This window comes from Denticeps clupeoides, chromosome 4 (assembly GCF_900700375.1).
Source record: "Denticeps clupeoides chromosome 4, fDenClu1.1, whole genome shotgun sequence".
NCBI classification, from domain to species: Eukaryota; Metazoa; Chordata; class Actinopteri; order Clupeiformes; family Denticipitidae; genus Denticeps; species Denticeps clupeoides.
Window position 1 is genome coordinate 15,771,917 of NC_041710.1, and position 25,970 is coordinate 15,797,886.

The window sequence follows — 25,970 nt, forward strand, 5'->3', positions numbered from 1 at the left end:
TTTACAAAATTAATGATTAGGCTATGAGCAGGACATTAATAGAGAATTAAAGTTGCATTGGTCCCATATATCATGCACAAGGCCAGAAAAACAAGGGGAAGTGTACGGTCATTACCTGTTTCCACTTGGGTACTGGACAACAATATCATGGTCTTCATCAATGCCACACACAGTCCCAGTGGTAGTGAGCGTCTCAAACATGCCATCAGTCCATCCACCATGGCCATGCTGCAGAGACTGCACAATCTCCAGATCCAAGTCAATGTTAACCAGGTCACCAATTTGTAGGCCACCAGGGTTCCTGTTACCGTTCTGCTCACCTGACATTCAGATAAAGTGAAAAAGAGTCAGCCACATTATAAAAAGTCATATGCACATAGTGGATACCGAAACCGTACTGTCTTCAGAATCTCTTAGCAATACATTGTTCATTAATTTTTGGTTCTTAGGTAAAATATGAGTCACAGTAGCAGTTTGTCCAGCATCTATCTGAATCATGATTCACTTCTGTAGCACACAGATATTAAAGACCAAATAGCACATAAAAATGGAAATAATTTTCAGTTCCAGTGGGAAACAAGAACACTGTCAGAAAATGTAAGCAATATACACTGCATTTGGAATGTATACACAGGACATTTTGTTATATTACAGCCTTATTCTAAAAAGGATTATGTTAATTTTTCCCTCAGAATTCTACACACTATGGTAGAGTGGCCAGACACCTGGAGGACTCTCAGACAATGAGAATCACCTCTCATCACCAGGCCAATATCATCCCTACAGTGAAGCACCCAACCCGATGGAGTTTGAGGGATGCTGCAAGAATAGGTGTGCCATACTCAAAAAGACTGTAATTGCTGCCAAAGGTTCCTCGACAAAGTATTGAGCAAAGGTTGTGATTATGTACATGTGCTTTCTGAGTGTTTTTTTATTTGAATAAACTTACCAAAACCTCAAGAAATAATTTTTCCATATTGAAATTATGGGGTGTTGTGTGTGTGTGTGTGTGTGTGTGTAAAAATGCATTTAATTCATTTTGAATAAGGCTGTAACATAACAAAATGTTGAAAAAGTGATGCTCTGTAATCAACTGAAATGCACTATGATTACATTTGTCCTGTGCTGACCTCTGGTGGTGACCTGTGGATAAATGCAGCAACAATGACATTCCCCACCACCTGTCTTACTCACCCAACACAGGGCAGTGATCTCTGTAGAAAGTGCCCCCTTTAGCATCCTGGACACATTTGAGGTCCGACTGAGGAAAAATTCAAGACTAATTAGATTCAAACACCCATCTCACACAGGTTTAAAATACACAAAGGGTGAAGGTCAAAGAAAAACAGCAAAATGTTGCCACCTTTATTTCAGTAGAGGCTTAAGGACTCACCCTCAGACATAAAAGACCTCATGTGTTTAAATGTGATGAAGTCTTTGAATGTATTTGGTTAGAGGACAGACATGGGCAACATAATAACTAGTATCTGGATATACTTGTTTTATTCCATGGCAGGCTCAGAGCATGAAACATGACTCGGATAACTTCCCCAACAGATGTGCCCACCAACCATATGGATGTACATTTTAATAACAAAGAAAGGGCTGCCAGACTAACTGTTGCTCTGATTGGTTCAGATTCATATGAAGCACAGTGCATTTTAGCCAGTGGACACCAGCCGTTTGAAACAGACCCTCCCTCACCAGTGACCCCGTGTCCTCCCCTCCCTCTCTCTCCCTCTGTTATAAAAGCAAGGGGAAACAGATTTCTTTTATCATGCAGATGTCCCCCTCCAGCTGCTTCCACAATAGCGCAGGGACATGCCGGCTGGTTGGCTCTCACAAAGGCCCACGAGAAAGGCCCACCACTTTTTAATGGGCTGACACAAAAGACAGCCAGCGAATGTCTGTGTTCTGTAGGTTACTCACCATGCCCTCAAAGCCCACTCTGTAGAGGTTCTTTGCCCCATTGTCCCACAGGACGTAGGCAGCGCTGTGAGGGCTCGCTGCACTCCAGTCCTGAATCTCTGTCACCTAGAACATGGTAGTGAGTGAATGAAACAGTTAAGAGGGAAAAAAAAAAGACAGTACACCAATATGACTTAACACTAGACACAAAAATGCCAATGAATAATCATCTTACCTTTCCACGCCGGCCATTACCACCATCCTGGTCCTCCCACTGCCAGTCAACCCCCCGCACCACACGGCCACCGGTGAAGATGCCTCGAGCTGTGATCTTCTTGGACTTGCGACGGGATTCCAGAAGGACTCTGAAGAAAACACAGCAAATAAATAAAAAACTATTTTAAAGAATCTGAATAATTTTAGTCACTAAATTATTTTTTGAAATGGTAAAGGTTCCACCAGGAACACACTTTTCTTTTCTACTTTCATGGAGGAAAAAAAAAAAAAAAACAACACACCAGCCCTCAATTTAACACATGGACCTGACCTGCACATTACCACAGCAGTAAGGAAGCTGCCAAGGCAGATGGCCGTCTCAGATTCTCAGTGCTGAACTACAGGCACTTGATAATGGGACTCATTAAATCTGTACTGACAGGCCAAGGCAGATGCTTTCAACTTCATGCTGCAATCATTCACGTACAGTCAGGTTTAAAACAAAATACAGAACCTACCTGTGGACTCCCAATTGAAGTAAGCGTTTTAGAACCATGTTTTAAATTAAAATAACGTGGCACCAATCCAGGCAAATATTCAATCTCAATCAATAATCGTGATAAAATTCAGCTTGATCTCTGTGATCAGCTTTGGGCATTGTTCACAATCGCAATAAAATGGCAGATATTTGCATATTTTGTCTATGTATTTACACTACTGTTAAATGGAGGTTCATGCTGCCTGAGTCTCAAGGGTCCCAAAGTTCTGGGAGTCTCCCACATATTAATAGCAGCTCCCTGATGCCAACAAATTGAATTAAAGATCACGGAAACTAGCACAAGCAAACAAAAGCATGTATGTGAGACATGAGAGTGTTCATCAAGCACACAATGAAAATCATGGGATGAGAGAGAGAGAACGTGCATGTGGATCACTGAATGTCTATGAAGCAAAATAATCCAATCAGATTTCAGATCTGGCGAGCTTTTAATTAACTTATCGAGGGGCATACACATGACATTGTTCACTGCGTAAAGCTAACAAAAAGGCTGAAAAAGGAGGTGAGGAAGACTGTGATGGTCATTGTTTGTGTGTTAATCTCTGGTGTCTTTGGTTTCAGTCAATCAGAAAAAGTGTGTAAAAATTTGTATATCATAATCAATTTGCCACATTGCCCAGCCCTACTCCAGAAACAAAGCTACACTTGGTTACATCAATTCAATTTCTGTGTATGCACGCACTTCTGAATGTGCTAAATGCTGCACCAGCAACATCTAAGCAGTATAGCATGAAAATTACAGTAGCTTTACCTAAGCACTAGTTTACTTCTCTGAAGACTTTCATAAAATATACCTCTAGCAGTCAATTTCTGCAAATGTGAAATCACAGGAGGTAGGAAAGGATAAGGCATGGTGCTACCAATTGTATATGTATCCCTCTGTTCTATGCAACACTATTAAATTATTTATGGGAATTCTGTACTTTACTCACCCAATACAAATTTGTTGTACACATTTTATAAACATTTGCAAACCTGGAAAATCAAGATTCAGACATCAACTAATCAACAGCAATTCCTTTGCTTGTTCATTTAAATATAGTATGTATTATTATACAGTCTAAGCATTCATTAACTTGATATGATTAGCTTTTCAGATCATTAAGTACTGACCGCATAAACAAACAAAATTTGGACATCTACATATTGTGATAGCTTTGTAAAAAAAATGATTTCACATGTAATAAGTATAGTACATATGACTGTTTAACCTTTTAATTGAATTATGAAAACAGATTGCATTTGTGATATTCAAGATGACACTGAAATACTGTCATACTGCGTCAGCTAACGAGAGACTGACTGTCACTTATCTGATTGCAGGAAAGGGCAGCAGTCTAAAACGTCACAACAGGAAGGACCATTTTAACACTACCTGGATTTCATTTCACTATGCTAGGCCAAAACATACCAATCTTCTCCTATATTAAATTATATAATGCTTTTTAGCCAATTATCAACCCAAATCCAAAACAGATCCAAAAGTATGCAAAAATCAGGTAAAAAAAACACACTGCCTTTGTGTTAAGGGGAAATTCTTTGTGGAAGCATGGAACAAGCACACAATTGTTAAAAATATTTATAGAAGTAATATAATGAGTATACCAATCTCAGCAAAACACTGCACAAGGAAACAAACTCCTCGTCTAGTGCAATCTGACGGCTGTCACTGCAAACAGATCACCGGGTGGTAGTAGCCTAGTGGGTAACACACTTGCCTACGAACCAGAAGACCCAGGTTCAAATTCCAGTTACTACCATTGTGTCCCTGAGCAAGACACTTAACCCTAAATTGCTCTAGTTGTAAGTCGCTCTGGATAAGGGCGTCTGATAAATGCTGTAAATGTAAAATTCGATAGCCAGCAAGACACGAACAAATAAATTTTGGTATATTCACAGATCTAGAACATAACTTATCCTAATGGCCAAATAAATATCAGAGAAAGAGCTGAGAAACATTGACCAGTCATTGACCAGCACTGCAATTTAACATGTTTACACCAATCCGTGTAGTCAAAGACACCCACAATCATTTAGAAATGTTGTCATACTGCCTGATGCTGTAGGGTCACATACGGAGAGGCACAACAATCGCATGCCAACGGGAATTGATGATATACATTAGTGCGCAATTCTTTCAAAGCAATGGGCTGTAATGATGACAACATGTGTATACAATGTGGGGCTGAAATGATTATTCGAGTAACTCGATTACAAAAAATGTTAGAGAAATTTGCCTCAAGGCTTCGTTTAATTAGTCACCAAATTCCATCTATTATCGTATCGCTCCCACGGAGCTACCCAGTGTGGAGCTGTGCAGCACCGGTATCATTGTTTTACACAGAACGAAGCGAATTTCAAAGATATAAGAAGGCGCGATTTATTGACGGTAAATGAAAATACCGTTTGTGCGTAAAAGGCATAAAATGTCTAAGTGTGGGACCATTTTACGCTGCGTGAGGTGGACAATGTAGTGCAGTGTATACACAGTAAAACGGACCTGGCTTACATAATAGTACTTCGTCAAAGCTACAGCACCTGAACCGAAACCACCCTCACGTGAACCGCACTTCTCAAAGCGGACCCGGAGCTTCTACAAGGTATCGTATTTTTATGTTTGCTAACTAACATTAGCGCTTCTTAGAACGTACATTATTTGGGTTATGAGTCGATAGTGACGAGACATGATAAGTAGCAAGAGAGCAAATACACCAAGATCTCACTCATGTAATTCATCCCTCCCTCCTGCATGCGCCACACACACACTGATAGGTTACATCTCAAAACACGCCTTCCCCATACATAAGGTAGTCATAATAAATGCAACAGATGGACAAATCTACATTCATTAGCATATAGATTTGCTTTTGGGCGAGTTTAGAGCATTTGTTGCACAAATTAATGTTTATTTTTCTTCCCCACAGTACATCACAGCGGCGCAGGCTTGCACATGCACTAATACAAATTCTCTCCATATTGCACATAACATTGCACAAAGACAAACATTCTACCTACCTACCTACCTCATGGAAACTTGAACTGTATTGTTTAAGTTAGATTATTAGTAATACTTGAATTGTTTTTTTTTTTATATTTTCTTTTTACTATTTTGTACCTTTATACTTTTTGTTCTCTTTATGCTCAGATGGGCTATAGCAGGGGGAACACCCCTTTATCCTTTTTTTATTAAAATAAAACTAAGGACAAATAAGCTAACCTATGTTTCATAGTTTTTTTCATGTACATCATGAATGTTTAACAGAAAGATTGATTAAATGGTCTTAGTTCTGGAGCCAGTAACCCAAAGGTTTTAAGCTCTGATCTAATAAAAGTTTTTAAAAGTTTAATTTTAAGAGGATTTTCATATTGCATAACACATTGGTATAGACAGTTGTTTAAAAATGCAAAAGTATGAGTTATCCGATTACTCAATGAAAAAATCTACAGAATACTCGATTCCAAAAATATTAAGATAGTTGCAGCCCCAATACAATGGGCACGGACGTTCTTACCGCTCACTGCCGGGTGTAGTAATTCTGTAGAACCTGTGGCGCAGGTGGTGCTTGTCTCCATGGTAACAGGTTGTGCACAGGTCATAGTTGGTGCACTCGGCGCATTTCCAGCGGATGCCAATGATGGGCTGCTGACGGCAGGTGTCGCACATGGTGCCATCATGTTTGATACCTGTGATAATGTATTATGTATTCATTTGCATTAATACACTTGAATTAATTCAGAAGTACAATAGCTTTAACATTGTAAAGACAAAAAGCGATATTTGATCTGGGTTCCACATTACAGGTATCTAACAGATGGTAAAAAACAGATTATATCTAATCCCAGATTTAATGGTGCTGTGATCAGATGGGTCGTTGTCATAACCGAGTCGATCACTGAAGAAAACAACAAAAATAATGACGATGATGGTTATAGCAGAAGAGGTAGCAGACAGGTTAACCCCGGACAGCTGCGCGCTGTTGATTAATGAATCTCCAGCGCTTGACAGACAGGATAAACCGAGAGACAGAGTAGATCCGGAGGATCAGCATCGATCCCCGCCGGACAGGCCGCTCACCTGTGGGTGCGCTGTCCAGGATCCGCACGTCGTAGGCGCCCGAGCAGCGGTAGTTGGCCGCGGTGCCGTTATCCCAGACCACCACCACCTCCTCCGGACTTTCGAAACTCCTCACGGTGCCGACGTGCCCCTCTCCGCCGTCCTGCTTGCCCCACTTCCAGTCCGGACCTCGGACGACGCGCGCCCCCACTCCTTCCATCATGATGCGGTTATTCCTACCGGTGGTCATTTACGAGCCAAATGTCGCAGTATCGCAAAAAAAAAAAAAAAAAAACAAACGACGACGACGTTTTCCCCGTTGAGAAGCTTCAGAGCTTCTGCGTTAATTGCATTTAGTCTGGCTAGCAGCGCCACGTTAGCTTCGGTAGCTTGTGCGCACAGTCTAAACAACTAGCCCGGTTTCACTTAAGCGCTCACTAACCGCACAACTGCAGCCAGACAAAAACAATGAAATAACAATAAGTGTCGACGTGTTCCGCGTCCTCCGAGCAGCGAACTGAAGCAGCGAGCAAACCGACTCGGGGAAAAAAAGCTAACCGGCTAGTTAGCTAGCGCCCGTGTTTGGCGATGGCGCTAGCAAACAAAATAAAACCAGACATACCTTCATTAAAACCACAACATTCACGCCCGACGTGTGCCGCGGTGACCGGCCTGGGAGTAGAATGGTGCGGCGAGTTAGCGAAATAAGAAAAAGAAAAACCGAATAAACCAGAAAGGGCAGAAAACAAAAACAAAAGCCGCGTCCGGCTAGTTAAATGCGCGTTTCAGTCGGCAACGTGAGGTGCGAAAACTTCTCCACATCGTCTGGCGTTTTGCAACCTGCAGCAGCCACAACGACAACAACTGACTGTAGAAAAAAAATAATAAAAGAAGAAATAAGGAAAAGATCAATAAATAAAACGAAGTGTTCGTTATTGGCAAAGTTTCTCCCCCTGGTTTACGACAGAATCGGCGCCGCCAACCCGCAGCTGGACGGAGCTCCACTGGGGGGGGGACTCAACAGATGGACGCAACTTGTGAGGGGCGTGAGTTCCTCCGACGCGCTGCAACAATGGGCGACGATGCCGAGGCGGGGCGTCGTCGGGGGTGCGAGCCGACAAACTTGGCGGTCCCAGCGCGTCGGGACGTCTGGGAGCCGCCCGCCCGACCGCCACTGCGCTGGTTCTGTACTGTCGAACCGCCGACCAGCAGGGAGCCACGTCGGCACGAAATATGAGACCTTCGTTAATGGTTTTGCAAAATAATGTTGTTTGGAGTCGAAATTGCTCGATTGTCACAACGCGGGCGCTATTGCTGATAAAACTCGAGACGTTCGCGGCGCCATTACTTGTGAATCGGGGCCGAGGCCGGTGGGAGGAAGGGTCTGTTTGGACTCGAGCTGCTCCCGTGGCGTCATGTGACGTCACCGGGGTATTAAAGTGAACTGGCGCGGCGCCATGACGTACACACACGGGGGTACAAAATAATACGGGGACGTGCAGACATCGCCCTGGCACAATGAACATAACAACATTAGGAACATAATTAAGTTTCTGATAAGTTTATTATTTTTTTTCTTTTTAATTGTATTATTTCCAAAATTACTCATCCACAGTTGTAAGTATGCTAAAAGTAAAATGAAAAGTGTGTTTTAAATCGATCATCCCACTCAATGCCGTTACTTATTTATTGTGCTGTATTTATTCATGAAAATAAATGAGACACTTTGATCTATTTCAATAGCATGTTATTCTGTGTCTGCATTTATGTGACAACAAGATTCTTTTTGTAGATGGTGGCATGACCAATTATTATTCTCTTTTTCCATAACGCAGTGTAACATACGTTGTGTGGTTAACATTTTAACGATTATAGTTGATTGGCGTAGTGTATGTGCAATTTATGATCACTGCTTCTTATTCCTATATGCATGTCTGCATGTCTTTTGTGTTTTATTTTCTATTGAGAATATTGCCTTCTGTCGTTTTTCTGATGAGGAACAAGCTATTTTGTTGTACTGCATTGCAATTACAATAACTGACAGCGAATTAGATGCTTCGCTCAGTGACACCCTTGTGGCCGGCCATTTACAACATTTGGCAGATGCTCTTACTGAGGCAGTGGTGGCCTTGCTTCCTTCCCCGCTGTATGTCCTTTATTCATTGTCTTTAATGAAGCCATGAACTGAGAAAACAGTGTGAATTGAGAAAACAGTGTGTTCTCTTGAAGACATGCACATGGCATGTGCATAACTGGCAGCATGTTGTGCTTCCCCGCATTCCTGAACAATCTGAACAAAGGTGGTAGTAGCCTAGGGGTAACACACTCGCCTATGTACCAGAAGACCCAGGTTCAAATACTGCTTATTACCATTGTGTCCCTGAGCAAGACTGAAGACTGTCCCTGTAACTACTGATTGTAAGTCGCTCTGGATAAGGGCGTCTGATAAATGCTGTAAATGTAAAATGTAATCTACCTGATGTGGTCCTGACAGAGGACTGAGGTGACGCAGACTTTACTGCTCCCTGCTGGTGCTTGAAGAGAAATGTCTGTTCGCCTTGTGTTTCCAGGGGAAAACATTTACACCACCTGGACAACCACTGTTTTTAAATCTATTTTTCTTTAACCTGGTGGTACAGAAAAGACCATCATCAGTGTAGAACGTTGTACTAACTTTCTTTGAAAGTTTCAAAAAAATTATAGCGGATGACAGTGAGGGGTTGGCCTAGTGGGAAAGGAAGTAACCGTGTTCCGGGTTCAAATCCTCAACCATCAAGGTTCCCTTGAGCAAAGCACCGTCCCCACACACTGCTCCTCCACTGCTCACCAAGGGTGATGGTTAAAAGCAGGGGACACATTTCGTTCTGTCACTGTGTGCTGTGCTGCAGCGTTTCATAATGACAATCATTTCACTTTCGCTTCACTAAAGACAACTAATAAAAAAACAAAAAAAAACTTTACTTTACTTTACTTTACTTTATTTAGCAGACGCTTTTATCCAAAGCGACTTACAATAGGAAGACACCAGCAATTCTCGTTCGATTTCTATAGAATATCGAGTTTACAAACTACGAGCCCTGATAAGGCTCAGACTTGTCATTGAAGAGCATGCTCGGAGATTGTTGGGTGCTAGACTAAGAAAAAATTATAATGTATTTATACATTTTGTATTTGTTTGTTCGATGTGTACGCATGTGCTTGTGTAAGTGTTAGATTTGTCTGTAATATTTATAGTAATATGCTTATTATTACTATTATTATTATATTCCCAAATATATATGTTATGGGTTCATTCCAACAAAACAACTGCTCCCACAACATTTTCTTAAAAAAAAAAAAGATCACAGACACAAGCATGTTAATATAGGGTGGTATATAGGGTGGTAGTAGCCTAGTGGGTAACACACTCGCCTATTAACCAGAAGACCCAGGTTTAAATCCCACTTACTACCATCGTGTGCCTGAGAAAGACACTTAACTCTAAGTGTCTCCAGAGGGGACTGTCCCTGTAACTACTGATTGTAATTCGCTCTGGATAAGGGCGTCTGATGAATGCAGTAAATGCAATATGCTTACACATGTTATTCCGGCCTGAAAGGCTCCCTTGCAGGAGTTGGATACTAGGGGGCACTACATGCTGCATCCAACTCAAGTTTCCTTATCTTCCCAGGACACCCAGTTCCCTGAAGTTCCATCCAGTGACGGTCCGGACACGGATAGTTAAACACCCCACGTTATAACAACGCCGCGGTTCTTTTTAATGTGCCGCTTCGCTGATCTATATTCTTATTTACTGCAAAGGCACCTGCGACCCGAGCCCTCCCGCAGCCCGTTTGAACTGTTTAGGCGCATCCGTCGCACTATTCCACGCGTTCCGCGTTTCCCACGACGTCAGCAGACGCGCGTCTCCGACTGCGGCCGCGGGAACTGCAGGCGTCTCGGTGCCCGCAGCGCGGCGCCGCAGCGCCACCTGGCGGCGGTCTATATAAAAGCGCCGTCCCCTTGACTCTCCCCTTCACACTCGGACACGCATCGGGCGCCGAGACGCCGTCTCCCCAAGCTACCCGGACGCGAGAGGCACCTCGGGAGCCGGCAATGATCTCGCTGGAGCTCAGCTTCAACGTGTTGACCCGAGACCTGTCGCATTACCTGGAGAACCAAGTGAAAGTGGGCTTTTTCGGCTCCGGGGTGGGCTTGTCGTTGGTGCTCGGCTTCGGCGCGGCGTACGCCTGCTACTACTTGATCTCCGTCGCCAAGGTAGGACGCGCCGACGTGCCGAACGACACTTTGCCCTTCCAGCGCGACGTGCGCCTTCGCCCAGCGCCGCGGATGATGGTGGCGCCGCCGGTGCCAGGACGTGCCCACCGCAGCGCGCCGAGCTCGCCCTCCTGCTTTCATTTTTAACCACAAGTCGCAATTGAAGGCTACTTTCTGCCCACCCCAAGGCTACCGTTTGATCCTTATGGTTATTATAGGGGGAAAAAAAGCAACCATAAAATGATCAGAAAACACTTGCATTTAAGTAATGTGAAGTATGGCGATGTCATCATATCTGCAGGGTCTGCATGCAGCATACATGGGGTCTCTGGCCTTGACCGTCCCCATGGCAGAGCATCAGACCCTGTTGTTTCCTGCATGCCAGGCTGAATGCTTTCTAGTGGAGGTTGACATATTGATATATGAACTGATATATTCCTAACCTTGAATTGATTAGGCTGTGCGGAGAGGTGTGGGGTTACGTCATAGTTTAAAGGTCTGTCAAAACGTTAAAGACGACGTCAGGCTGAACGGTGTCGATGGATGCTTAACAAGGAACCTGTGTTCTCATTCGCATGCCTGTATTCACCCGCATGATCGCTGAGATGCGTCTGTTTCTCCCGTCTCACTGGAACGCCGTTCTCTGTTCTGCAGAAGCCCAAACTCATTTCTGGTGGGAAGAAATTCTATCATTTCTTGAAGGAACAATGCCCGGTGGTGTCAGAGACGTACTACCCTACCTTCTGGTGCTGGGAGAGCCGGGTTCAGACGCTGCTTAGGCCATTTGTCACCGCCAAACCCGGCGTCACTTACCGCAAGTAAGGCTCTTTACATGCTATCAATATATGAACCAGATCCTTTTCTGCTTCAGTAATGATTTGTGTGGTTAATGAGGAATATGTTAATTACAAGAGAGCAGAAAGTGGACTCCTGTTGTCAGCCGGACAGATAATATACCGCTTTCGTGTGGTTCTGTAGGCTCAGTGACGGCAGCTCGCTTCTTTTTGAATTCATTCCGCTGAATTCATATAGCTCACCTACCCCACTCCAAAGCGAGAGCCGAAGGCAGTAGGGCGTGGTGGTAGAGCAGGATGTCATCTCATGTGTCGAAAAGATGAGGTGCTGGAAGTGTAACATACACAGCTATTTTACACTGCTCATTGATTATAGATTAACGTGGTTTTATGTCATAGCAAAACTGAAATGGTCTAGGACTCTTGTTTTTGTCTTTTTTTTATTCATACAAGTGACAGGTATGTAAGTAATAAGGCTATGTGGTGCAACCTTTTCTTTGCACTTTTTAATTTGAAGCAAAAGACCTTCATAGCCATCCCAAAATGCGAATGTACAGATATAACCAAATGCTCTTTGCATACACACAGCTAATGATGCAGAAATGAAATTGTATAAACAGTATTAAAATACAAATTTTCTCTGGTGTCAGTGGTCCAGGACAGTGGCAAATTTCAGGAGCACATGAGAGATGACTCAATCATTTGGTTCTCATTGAAAAGGGGAAATGAAAGAGCCGCCGCTCCTGGTGGCGCAGTCTGTGTACACTCTGACCCCTAGCTACATTTTTAATGGGAGCTCTGTAATTCCATGCTGTGATCGTAGCATGAGGTGGCTAAGATTATACCGGCATGCTGGATATAAGGACTGTGGGAAGGGCGATGGGCAGCAGCCAGGTCAACACGTCAGGCCCTGTTCCTTTTATTTAGAAAGGATGCATAACAGCAAACTCTCTTCTTCTCACCATTATCATACCAGCCACATTTATTCATCTGTTTTTGTAATAAAGTCACAGATTTTATAAAAGGGTTGTAGTAGTCTAGTGGGTCACACTCTCGCCTATGAACCAGAAGACCATAAAGTCACAGGTTCAACCATTGTATCCCTGAGTGTCTCCAGGGGGACTGTCCCTGTAACTACTGTAAAATGGAAATGTAAATATACTGAATAATCACATGGTGGCCAGCAGTCTGTTTGCATGTCTAGCGCTCAGCGATGACTAGCAATCGCATGCTGGATTTTTAACAACTTTCCAAACGCGTGAATGTGCATTTGAGAGGCCTGCCTGGTCACACATAGCCATTTAGACCAGTGTGAATTGGGCTGGTGTGCCTGCCGGCTGAGCCGGGTTTTAAACTGCATGTCCTGCTATGTCTGCAGTGAGCTCATTAAGGCTCCAGATGGAGGACAGATTTCTCTGGACTGGTTCGATAACGATGAGAGTGCATTGTACCCCGACACGACCACACGGCCCACCGTCCTGCTGCTCCCGGGCCTGACCGGCACCAGCCGTGAGTCCTACATCCTGCACATGGTCCATCAGAGTCGAGATCTGGGCTATAGGTAGGTGTCCTTGGCCAGCGTTCTGCCTTTGCATCATTAGTTCAGCACTATCCACTTATTTATTTATTTCTAAAGTCCTTAATGGCTCAGTATTTTTGCAGTGCTTTGGTCAATGCAGGTGCAGCTTTTCATGGTCCAGAAAAGAGCTGAGCCTTGCACAAACACAGGAGATGTGCAGAGTGACACATTTTCTCCGAAGACAGGATGAGGGAAGGACCTTGTTCTCTCAATTGGTGTGCATGGGCATGCAGCAACAGAGGGGCAAACTCAGCATCTTCTAGATCTTTCCTGCCCCTGAGCTTAATGAATTGCAGCTTACTAGCTTGGCAGCTTAGCAAAACGAGCTGCTCTGAGCTGCAGCAAAATCTGAGCACTCCCCACCCCCACTCTGTTCAGGCTTGTGTCAAAAAGACCCCTGTCCTCAGAGGTGGCCTTCAACCTGCCCCCTTCAGCTGAAGAAATTTTGGCCTGCTCTGTGATCGCTTATACACTTTAATGTGCATTGGAATATATTTCAAGCCAACACTGTTAACGGCTTAGTCCATGCATTAATACACATAGTACCGCATTAATAAAATGTATGTAATTGAGTAGGAAGTATGCGCTGTCTATGGTGCTGATTAGTGAGGAACAGTGGATCAAACCGTAGCCTGTAGAGAAGTGTAGTAGTTTCCAGATCACATAACATGGACTATGCAATGCCAATTACAACACTATAGTTTAGGTAACTACAGATCCAGATTTGACAGATATCAAGGACTATGTTGTTATGCCCTTGTGTGTGTTTTTTTAATAATGTCAAGGTATTCCTCTGACACTGGAGGTTTGTGTTGCTTTTTTTCCAGATGTGTGGTGTTCAACAACAGAGGAGTGTCTGGGGAAAAGCTCCTGGTAAGACTCAATGAATTCTCATATCCAGTCAATGGGTTCCTAAATAGAATGTTCTGGAATCCGGAGATGGGAGCAGATGACATGCTCTGATTTTTACACACACACAACCCAGGATCACTGTTTTTCTCAATCATTCTATTTTTTTTCTAGTAATTTCTCAAGTAAATATAAACCAATTGGTTTAGCATCGAGGACGCATGTTGCAGATAAATCTCAGCATGTTCATATTCATGTCACATCAAGGACAGACTGTTAATAAATATAAGATGCAAGTGTGTACAATCATTTGTTTGTATTCCATTATGGTTACACATCCACAGATCCCTAATATTAGAGGGATCTCTCATTTTTGTTCAAAGCTGAAATTGTCATGGTTAGCTGAGTTATAAGTTGTCTGTACACAGTCCTGAGCCAGGCAATAAATGAGGACACTTGGAAATCACAATGACTCGATTCAGTCTTTGGATTCTTGTGTCCTACTAGACTGGCAAGGCCAGGAGGCAAGAATGAAAGCCTTTTGTTGTAGCACAGAGGATGGGGCGTTCTACATCACTGTGAATACAACTGAAAGAATTCACATAGATACTCGAGTCATCAAGCTTAAAAAAATATTCTGACATCACACCATTTCATAGATGGTATTAGCCGCTTTCAAAAGTCCGATGTTTCCTCTCAGACCTCCTTCGTGTGGTGGTCTACAAGTTCCCATTCACAGGCTGTGCTGAATGTTTCCCTTTGTTTAAAGAGGCCAGTGGGCTACTGACCCCATTCCGCTGGACACCTTTTAACGACACTCGGCAAATCGGTGCTCCAACTGGTATACCATTAACATGCATTGCATGGGCCTGCTTTCATTTCTGAGTTTTGGGGCTCACTCCCATCTGCTTGATCACTGTGAGATCAGATTTGATGTGATGAAAGTAATCATAGAAGAACATCCAGAGATCAGGGCAACCAGATAATCCATGTCACTTTGTAAACTACCAAATTAAAAGAACTTGCCGTTTTAATTGTTATAGTTCATGCACATATAATCATATAATCAAGTCAGTTTTCCATCTGGCAAACTGACCCAGTGAAGCACAACTAAAACGGCCGGTGCATTACAAGAGATGGAATGTCACACCTTCATTTATTATTGGCAGTGAACAGTCGATTTCTAAGTCTAATTTCCAGAAGTGCAAAGTAATGAATTACATTTATTCACGTTACTGTAATTCATTTGTTTTTGTGAGTAAATTTTTTGGTGTGTAATTTTTAAGTTGTTTTTGAAATAGGCATTACAACAAATTCAAATACAAACTTGTTTGACACAAACAATGACAACTTGACTGCTAGAGAATGTTGCCCAGCTAATTTGCATATTCTCACATTATAACCATCTCTCTCCAAATAAGATAATTGATTTTATTGAATTGTCTGTGCCTTGTATCAAATCTTTAAATAATTACTAATAATTAAATTACTTTAATTACTAATAATTAAATTGGAAACCAAAATTCCAGAGGAAAGTTTGATGGGCCTGTCCGGGCATTGGCTGCAGGAGCAGGCGGTCGTAATAAAGTGCGATGACATTTAGTGCCGTTTGGAGCATGTTTAAAAACTAGCATGTTTGCATGCTAATGCTAGCACACTAATGTCAAAAACTAGTGCTGGGCTGGATTTATGACTAGTTACTAAGTAACTTTTACTGAAAGTACATTCCAAATTACCTTTTTAACTTTTACTCAAGCAGATTTTATATGGGTACTTTTACTTGAGTAGAATTTAAGTAAAGCTACTTTTGCTTAATGAAATTTTTTCAGTACTTTTTTTCAATACTCTGGGTAGCTGTGTGTAAACAAAATGCATGAGTCTGTGCCAAATCTACAACTAACAGACACATGCCAAAATTGCTGTGTCCACTGGAGTTTGCTCAGTATGATGTGACATGCTACCTTCTGTTCAAATAAAAACTGCAAACATACACCTGAAAATTAAAGCATATATATTTATGCATCCAAGATGACAAATTTCCTTAATCAAATCCTTGGTTCTTAAATGGAGGTACAAAGACTTCCTCTGCTGGCAGGAAATGATTGTTAATATTCACTGTTGCTGTGTGATCACACTGATCACACTGATCATTACTGACACTGGATTGCAATTAGTAGTAAATAATATTCATAAAAGGATTAAAACTGCCTCCTGTTGTTAGAGGTGGCACTCATCATAAAAAGTTAACTGAGTGCATTAGTTGATTGAATGACTAAGACTAATAATGTTTGATGAGTTTGTGTTCAGCTGACAAGCACTATTGATCAATTGCTAGAAGTACCTTACAGTTATCTGTTTTATGCTTTTAAGACTCCCAGGACATATTGTGCAGCAAATACAGAAGACTTGGAGATAGTCATTGAACACATCCACAGGTCCAATGAAGCTGCTCCAATTATGGCTGCTGGAGTGTCTATGGGAGGGTGAGTTACACTAATATGAAAGTGAAAGTGAAGTGTCATTGTGTCACAACAAGCACAGCACACGGTGCACACAATGAAATGTGTCCTCTGCATTTAACCATCACCCTTGGTGAGCAGTGGGCAGCCATGCGTGGGACAGTGCTTTGCTCAGAGGCACATCAGTGGCACCTTGGTGGTTTGGGATTCGAACCAATAACCTTCCGATTATGGGTCCGCTCCCTTACTCGCTATTTCTACCTTTTAAAAAAATAAATCCTTTAAATGATAATTTCTCCTTGTACATCCTCCTTATGAATAACGAATAAAAACCCTGTCTATGCTGTATGTGCTTACATGACGTAAACATGATGCTTTGATTTGACTAAAGCGTGGCTGTTACGGCAATTTCAGTAAGGTGGCATTGTGCTTTTAGAATGTAGGTGCAGTACGGGAGGAAGGAACAGTACGCAACATAGTCTGTGCACGAGGTTACATCTGTACAATCACGCTTTTCAGTAGCCTAGACTGCCCCTGCCCTATTTCAATATACTACTTCCATTTTGATGTTTCAGCAATTTGGCTCAGAGGACTGTGAGTCCCATTCTGCAGAGGCCTTTGGTCTCTAATCCTGACAATGATGGTTAAACATCCTCTGCTTTCCCCAAAACAGTATGATGCTGGCCAACTACCTCGGGCGCAAGGGCCGGGACACGTGCCTGAAAGGCGTGGTGGTCTTCTCTGCCGGCTGGGACGTCTTTGAGTGCACCGCTTCGCTGGAGAAGCCCCTGGACCGCTTTCTCTTCAACTCATACCTCACCAGCTGCCTGCAGGCCTCTGTGGATCGGTGAGAGGAGGGGAGTTACAGCAGATTATCTGCAGCTTAGCCAGCATCCCACCCAGACTGGCTTTCACTGGACCCGCATGTTCTGTTCTGGCTGTGGGCCTGGGCCTCCACTGATCCGACCGCTCTACTTCATTTCCATGCCATGTCAGCTTGAAGCGCTTAACTGAGTACAGAGTTAGGAAGGATTTGTAATTAAATTAGGACATGAAATGCTGTTGCCTCAGAAAATATTATCAGCTGTGATAATAAATCAAAATATGTGGTAACAACAAAAAGTTTTGAATGCAAGGTGCAGGTGAATCTGACTCCAGGAGTCACTTTTCATTAACGTATAATGCCAGCTGAAGGATGGATATGGAGAATCTTTAAGAAGACTTCCAGAATGACACAAATCATGACAATATGTCTCAACTTCCCAAATGTTTATAATGTTTCAGTCCTCATCAGTGATGATGTTAATACTGACAAAATCATCATTGCTGAAGGAGAGCTGATCTGTTTGGATGTCATGTCATGAAATTTAAGTAAGAAAAAATAAAAATAATGCACAATGCAATAAAGGAACCACAGCTTATGGTGTGATGGAGAGTGGACAGAGTGAAAGTGATTGTTTTTGTGATTGTGATACACAACAGCACGCGTTGCGCACAATGTCCTTTGCATTTAACCATCACCATTTAGTGGGAAGTGGGCAGGCATGAAAGGCTCCTTGGTTGTTAGGATTTGAACCCTTTACAAGTCTACTTCCTTATATGCTTTGCCGCCACTGCCTATCTTCTTTTAGAGTTCCACGTCTACAAGATATGTGAGTTTTGTTGTTGTTTTTCAGACACAGACCAGTTCTTGAGAAGCTGTATGACATTGATCATGTGATGAAGGTGAACAATGCATCACTGTGCAGTGCATGTCCTTTACAGCAATCAGTCAATAAACATTTCTATAGCGTATAATAAAGTTTTCATTACAGTAGTCCACTAGCAGTGACACTGGAAATGCTTCACCATTCTGCCTCAGGCCAAGACCATCCGGGAGTTTGACGAGCGTTTTACCTCAATTATGTTCGGTTATCCAACCAATGATGACTACTACCGAGATGCCAGTCCCATCCACAAGCTGAAGTCAGTACAGGTGCCAATGCTGTGCCTCAACGCAGCTGATGACGTGTTCTCCCCCAATCACGGTGAGTCGTAGATTTCACTCACTTGGCACACTGAGACTAAATCAGCCTTTTATTGTACCCCTGAATGAATGGGACAATAGCAGCGCATGGTATACACAAGCTCCTGTTCAGATTAACTGATTTGGTCTTAAAGGGCTTTTCACAAGACAAATACTGTTTTTGTTGTAAAACAACTGTAACGTGTCAGTGAACTTGGGGAAGGGTCGTTGGTGACCATGGAAGGGCAGGCCATAAGTTACCAGGAGTCCAAAAGAAAAAAAATCCACAGGAAGTGGGGTTTGAACCTGTGACTTTGTGATTGTCTGGTTCATAGGCTGGGTGTGTTAGCCTCTACGCTACCACCACCTCACATACCAAAATGACCATATACCAAAAAATTTTATAACCACTAATTAATATATGTGTATATATATTTATATCTGCAGCTATTCCTGTGGAAGCAGTAAAGCAGAATCCTCACCTGGCCATTCTGATCACATGTCATGGAGGTCACATTGGCTTTCTGGAGGGTGTCTGGCCACGCCAAAACACATACATGGACCGTGTCTTCAGGCAGTTTGCCAAGGCTGTCATTGAAAAAGGGAACCATCTAAAAGACCTTTAGTGTTGGCTGGTCATGTCTTCTTCATCCCATTCCCTTTTGCTATGTGCAAAAAATTAAATATATATATACACACACGTTTATAAGGGCATGTTCAGCTATTTGTTCTTTCATTTTATGTTCTTGTATTTATTCATATAATTTTTTTAATAACCAAATAACGTGTGTATTTTTCATTCTGGTCCAGTGTGTGTATGTGTTTCTTAATTTAATTTGTAATGGACTTTGAGGCTGCACCTAGGCCATCTATGTCAAGATGTGAATTCCCTCCTGAGTTAAAAGAAACTAAATTAGATTGAAAAAGAGAGAGAAAAAGAAAACTGGAAACACCAGGGACAAACGAGACCTAAAAACACAGGTAGAGTGGAATTATCCTACAGAGTGACTATTTTAGTGCACAGAGAGCCACTTCATTTCCCACGTGGTCACATGGTTTCAACTAAACTGGCAGTCTGATCGTTCATCTGTACAGTACCATTCATAGACTTCAGGGATGTAACTTAATAATTTGAACATTTCCTTCCCCAAACCCTCTGCGTGCTTGTTTTTACATTATTCGCCTGTACTGTAAAATGAATATAGAATGGGAGTTGACCCTCGGCCCCAGAGGTTGCCGCCAGGTTGGCCTTAAACCTTACACCAGCTTAACATTCCCCAACATTCTGTGATCACAATGCAAGCTTTGGTTTCCGACTGTGGATCAAGGAAAAAAGGAAAGCTCCTGACATAGGTGTACAAAATGACGTCCCGTTCCACCCGACTCACCAGTAGGTGTCATTGCATCTGCAATAATATTTTCATACAAAATGTCTCTGTAGTCTGAGTATGTGTACATGTACATGTATGTGCGCACATGCCCGTGTCTTAAATAAATGATAAAGCCTTGCCGCATTTGATTTTATGATTGGGTTGGGTGGGTTGGCACTACACCACCAGAGCTGACAAGAACTAGGTGAAAGGGCAATTGCCGCCCGAGGACTGTAACCTCTAAAGTGACCCACCCAGGTCTTATCATCAGCCCAGGGGAATTATGTCTGATTGAGAGGCCGGAGGCTCAGCTCCAACTGTTTGGGCGCCAGCACGTTGCTGCACATCTGTCACATTTTTATTCTCCCATGAGCTCTCATCTGGGCTGGGTGCGAGTAGGCCAGTTTGGCTGGAGTGCGCTGGCTGTCCTCTCCAATATAATCCACTGCACTGTGTTGTGTTCTGGTGTAAGCCTTGGTCTTGTTTCAACAAGTTCAGCAGTCAAAGTAAATTGTAAATGCGGAATGTGCAAACGACATGATGCCATGTTCACTTATTTACTGTAAACTTTACTGGTAAACCCCAAAATAGCTTTGATCTGTCAAGCTCTGCTGGTATCAAGTATCAGATTCCTGTAACTTGTGAGATGGGGTCTTCATGGGTGGGATTTGATCTTCCAGCACATCCTACAGATGCTTGATTGGTTTGGGATGTGTAGAATTTAGAGGTCAAGGGAACACCTTGAACTTTTTTTTTCATGTTCCTCATACCATTCCTAAACTATTTTGGTGGCAGGACATGTTATATCACCATTGGGCAATACCATTGCCTATGATGCGTGACTTGGTGGTGGTAGCACTTTTGCTCTTCCTTGAATCTAACCGCTTGATACTAACAGCTACATATATTCGACTGGTATACCAGTCTGGTCAAAGTTCTTCAGCCAATTCCTGCTTTCATTTACGCGTACTGAGAGGTGCTGTACGCTGAATAGCGACTCAGTATGAAAGCCAGATTTGTTCAAACAGCCATTTGTGAGGAGGGAATTATGAAACTGTGTGTCACAGTTGTATTGCAGAAATAAGGATATATTTAACAATGCAATAAAACCATGTACAAAGTTCACTAGTCACAGAGTTCACCCTGAGTGAATTATTGATGACATGTCAAACCAGATGGAATCAGAGCATCATGCCAATGCCCTATGGGTCACTTACATCCAGTATGTGTTAATATTAACATGAATACTAATGAACCCTCACTTTATTAACAAAACCAATTAAACCTGATTATAAAACATCCATTACTGCTCTGCATCAATACCAGTGACAGGGCAGTAATGATTAATCTGACCAATTACTATCTGCTTTGTTACAGCCCTGTTACCGTTACTGACAATATGCAGTGTTTTACTGTAATTAGTTACTGTTTTTATCTGACCAGCCTCTCAGTATGGGCTGATATTTGTGCCACTAGAAACTGATTTTGATTTTCAGTATCTGAATCACAATTGCAGTGCTTGAATTTGAATGATTCAAATGATCAATTGTTGCATAGAAACTTCAAATGAAGTGGAACGCACATTCAAAAGAGAACATTCAGATTCCTTTAATGCAATGATTGGCACTGAACAATTCTAATTAGCCCATACTCATCCACAGGAGCAGCAAAGCTTTCTTCTGTTCTTTGGTGAGGGGCAAGAAAACCACACAAGTGATAATGATTGGCTATAGTTGTGTTAAACTTCATGTTAAACCAGTCATAATTAGAGGTGGGCGGTACACAAACACACACAAAAACAGACGCAGCAATGGCGACTTCAAAAGTAATGTTTATAAGGTAAATACAGACTTATACAGAATATATACAGAAATACTTAAATTAAAGGTAAGAATGTATATGTTAAATGTACATCATCATATCACGCTTTATCAAAACTAGTGGCCAACAATGTGGATGTTGATAACAGCCAAACCCATGTAAAGTATAAAGTAAAGTGAAGTCATTGTCACATGTGATACACAGCAGCATAGCACACAGTGCACACAATGAAATGTGTCCTCTGCATTTAACCCATCACCCTTGGTGAGCAGTGGGCAGCCATGACAGGCGCCCGGGGAGCAGTGTGTGGGGACGGTGCTTTGCTCAGTGGCACCTCAGTGGCACCTTGGCGGATCAGGATTCGAACCGGCAACCTTCTGATTACGGACCCGCTTTGAGTGTAGATAGAAATAAAAATAACATCTAAATAATAAGTATGTATTAATGGCTCAAGCAGCATTGCACATTATTTAAGAGTTAAAAGTTAAGAGTCAATTAATAGCTCCACTAATGAACGAGTAACTATAGTAACTTTAACTAATTACATTTTTAAAGTAATGTGCCCAATACTGATAATTTTCACAAGTATTTAACTGAATAATAAAGATGAGCTGAAATGGTGTAGGATTAAATGTCTTAAAAACAAACGTTTGAATAATTGACAATTATGGTTATTGTCCCTGTTACACACCTGACATCAGACCAACCACAGCTCCAAGTTGTGATCCGGAGGAACATGTGTGCAGGAGAAGAGGAGGACAGGTTATGTGTTCATATAGTCCATCTGAAAGTGTGGAGACGCCTGCTCCTGCTCAGTCTTATCCTCCTCGACATAAAATAGAGTAGGCGAGCTCCTATGGTGGGAAGTCAGGTGAGAAGTGTCCTACAACCACATTCCGCTCCTCGACAGCAGGGAACAGAGAGCAGCTGCCCTCCTGAGCTCAATGTCACAGAGCTATAGCACAGATATAGTACATGACACCAAGATGGCCAACCCTCAGAGGACATTCCCAATGCAGCCCACCTTCACAAGGACAAGTCTGAGAGGTCGTAAAGAACATTACAAACCACAGTGGTGGCCTAGCGGTTAAGGAAGCGGCCCCGTTGTCAGAAGGTTGCCGGTTCGAATCCTGATCCGCCAAGGTGCCACTGAGGTGCCACTGAGCAAAAGCACCGTCCCCACACACTGCTCCCCGGGCGCCTGTCATGGCTGCACACTGCTCACCAAGGGTTAAATGCAGAGGACAAATTTCACTGTGTGCACCGTGTGCTGTGTATCACATGTGACAATCACTTCACATAGGAAATTAATTAAAAAATTACCATCCTTAGAGGGCGCCAGACCCTCTCCTACTGAATCGTGTGTTCAGTTCCAGAAGAACTGAACGAAATCTATATTGCATTAATAATCCAATAAACCAACTAGTGCTTGCACATGCTTATTGTTCACATTGCATTTTGCTCCAATACAGTTACTATTGCTTTTGGTATTATTTACTCAAGAATGTTATTAGTTAATTAAATTGCCGCTATAATGACAGAACCAGTACACTATTTATTTAGGACAAATTACACTGTTTCAGTGTGTGTCTTCTATTAATCATATGTAATGTGTTTAATTTGTTGACCCATATACAGAACACAAAAACAGAACATTGTCATAATCTTAGATTAAATGCCATGTTTATTTATTACATTACATTCAAGTTTCAACCAAAAAAAGCATTATTTCCAAAGTCAAATGTTCACTAACTCACAACCACAAAATCATGAGGTAGATCAAATGACAAGGACACCATCGGGCTGCTTCAGAAAATGCACAACAGATAATGCATCTGTAGAGATTGTGAAAAGCAAATTGCATAAGTTACGTGCACATAAATCTACACACAAAGGACACATTCTAAGGGTCACAATGTCTTCACAATGGTCATGTGGCTTCGGTAGTGTTGGAGTAAATACTGGTTTAGTGTCTGTTCCCAACATATCTGCAGGTTTTGATGGGGAAGCTCAAGACTGCATCTTTTGGCTATATAGTGCAAGTTCACAATTTTTACGACTTCTTTGGAACAGACTCAAACGGGGGCTTTCATATTAAGTTAGTCAACTCAGTATGCAGTCAACATACATTCATCTGGCATATCATCTGGCAAACCAGCTTTAACAATAAATAAAAATCCTTCAAAATAAAGGACCTGTTCTTCATTTTTAAATAGAAAAACCCAAAACTACAGAAATAAAAGGATATTAAAACAAAAGTGGTGGAAAGAAAATCTTAGGTAGATTCTTTGTGCCTTGCTAAAAACACAGGATGCAGAACTTATTTCAATACATCAACACATATGGTTTAAAGTGATTAATTACCAATACGATCAACACACCCCATTGGTGACAGGGTTAGACCAATATATTAATTAACCAATTTCTCTCATGTAAACAAAGCTTTCACATCTGAATATAGGACTAAAAGGTGTCAGTTTTGCCTGTATCGCCATCTTCACCACATCTTGACACACTAATAAATGTTACCTCTTCTTAACAAATAATTTGTGCTAACACCATGTTAGAGATTAAGAGTAAAATTAAGGCATATTGACTGGGCCTCTCTGTGCAATTGTCATAGAACATTCGTACCACGAGAAGTGGATTGTTTACTGATGGGCGAAAGTCAGATACCCCACCCAAATTTCTAACTTGTGCAATTTCGTTAAGGTAGACTGGGGCTGGTAATGTTATCAGGCACATGGCGCCGTACTGTACACTTAAAAGCCGGAGCAGAGGCAGCCATAAATAAAAAGTCACAGGTTTTTATCCTTGCGCAGCATCAGCGGAGAGGTAATATGTAAAAGCGTAATGGTGAAGCTGGCTGGGTGGCCCTTCTGTGGGGGCTGTCACAGTGACAGTAGCTGTGTAAGGCCCCGAAGTTGCTGGTTGGATTGCTTAAGGTCACAGGTTGGGCCCACACATTGTCCACACTATGGATAAGCTGATGACTGATTGACAGGATTCCATATCTGGGGTGAACCTGATAACAGCTCTTGATCTGCAGAGGCCATAGTCTTTTTGTGAGCGTGAGAATGATACAGACAAAGACACTGGTTTTAATACTAAAAGCAAAGCAGTAGTAACACTGGCACTTGGCAAAAAATGCAAACCCTGAGATAAGAATCATATCCAGTATAGGACACTGTGGAGCAGGGGGGTTCGGTAACAATCTTCAGTTCCATGGTGTCTCTGTGAGTCTTTAGGTGAAATGAAGAGCCTTTCCAGATGTCGGAATTGTGATTGGCAGTGCAGGGACTCCTCATCTCAGCCTCTTGGGCCCTCTTTAAGTGAGAGGCAGTGCAGTGCAGAGCGGAAAAGGAGCCCATAGGAATGAATAGAGAAGGAACTTAAATCTGGACCCACCCATCTGTTCTTCACTCGGCTCTTGTATCTGGAATAGGAAACATGGCCTGGCCTGAGGAGAGGTCATAGGTCAGATGTGACGGCCGGTCAGGAAGTAAAGTGGGCGGTCTTCACTGCAGTTGGCTGTCTGAAACTCGTCACGCAGGCGGAACTGCCACTCGTCTTCCAGCTCTAGACGCGCAATGGTCTGCCGAAGGGAACTACGGTCTTGGCAGATTACACAAAGTGTAGCTCCTGCACACGCACACACACACACACACACACACACACACACACACACACACACACATAGTTACAGTGTTAATTACAGCTCATACATACAAGATGCTCACATTAGTCTAATTTAATGTTTGTACTACATTTCAGAATAACATGTTTTACACACACTTTTAAGGTGTGTTCTAAGGTTGCCACCACCTGCAGTAACTTTGTGGTCGCATCAAATGTGCCATCTCAAACAAATTGAGACGGTGACTTAATGCTGAACAATGCTGTCATAGACATGGATTACACTAAATTCACCATTAACTGCACCAGCAGCAAAAATGCTTCACAATTAATGTGGAATTATCATTTATCACATAGATACATGTGATTCAAACATGACTGAAAATGTCTGAAAAATGACTGAACTACTGGTTAATTAGCTGAGATTTATATGTCTCAGATTATATGTCTGAGATTTATATAT

General features: G+C 42.3%; 3 protein-coding genes across 18 annotated transcripts in view; 1 reads left to right on the forward strand and 2 right to left on the reverse strand.

Annotated features, from left to right (window-relative positions):
• Positions 1-8,466, reverse strand: part of mib1 (MIB E3 ubiquitin protein ligase 1) — a 46,197-nt gene extending 37,731 nt beyond the window's left edge. For 3 of the 4 annotated variants that reach the window (XM_028976430.1, XM_028976431.1, XM_028976429.1), the window contains exons 1-6: positions 6,759-8,466; positions 6,196-6,367; positions 2,144-2,273; positions 1,930-2,034; positions 1,195-1,261; positions 116-320 (exon numbers count right to left, since the gene is read on the reverse strand). In XM_028976430.1, coding sequence (XP_028832263.1) covers positions 116-320; positions 1,195-1,261; positions 1,930-2,034; positions 2,144-2,273; positions 6,196-6,367; positions 6,759-6,987 — 908 coding nt within the window. In that variant the 5' untranslated portion in view covers positions 6,988-8,466. The remainder of the gene's footprint in view (positions 1-115; positions 321-1,194; positions 1,262-1,929; positions 2,035-2,143; positions 2,274-6,195; positions 6,368-6,758) is intronic. The other variant, XM_028976428.1, reaches the window with a different exon arrangement.
• A 2,242-nt stretch (positions 8,467-10,708) lies between these two features.
• Positions 10,709-25,970, forward strand: part of abhd3 (abhydrolase domain containing 3, phospholipase) — a 28,529-nt gene continuing 13,267 nt past the window's right edge. For 5 of the 6 annotated variants that reach the window (XR_003749458.1, XR_003749459.1, XR_003749460.1 and 2 more), the window contains exons 1-8: positions 10,709-10,994; positions 11,649-11,812; positions 13,167-13,349; positions 14,195-14,240; positions 16,587-16,699; positions 17,349-17,522; positions 18,352-18,400; positions 18,537-18,702. Coding sequence is in view for 2 of the 6 variants with exons in the window: in XM_028975644.1 (XP_028831477.1) it covers positions 10,833-10,994; positions 11,649-11,812; positions 13,167-13,349; positions 14,195-14,240; positions 16,587-16,699; positions 17,349-17,522; positions 18,352-18,400; positions 18,537-18,702 (1,057 nt within the window). In the remaining 4 variants the exon portion in view is untranslated. Of the gene's footprint in view, positions 10,995-11,648; positions 11,813-13,166; positions 13,350-14,194; positions 14,241-16,586; positions 16,700-17,348; positions 17,523-18,351; positions 18,401-18,536; positions 18,703-19,127; positions 20,189-25,970 lie in introns of those variants that run through there. The other variant, XM_028975642.1, reaches the window with a different exon arrangement.
• Positions 23,672-25,970, reverse strand: part of greb1l (GREB1 like retinoic acid receptor coactivator) — a 34,128-nt gene continuing 31,829 nt past the window's right edge. For all 8 annotated transcript variants that reach the window (XM_028975636.1, XM_028975640.1, XM_028975641.1 and 5 more), the window contains exon 33: positions 23,672-25,513. In XM_028975636.1, coding sequence (XP_028831469.1) covers positions 25,350-25,513 — 164 coding nt within the window. In that variant the 3' untranslated portion in view covers positions 23,672-25,349. The remainder of the gene's footprint in view (positions 25,514-25,970) is intronic.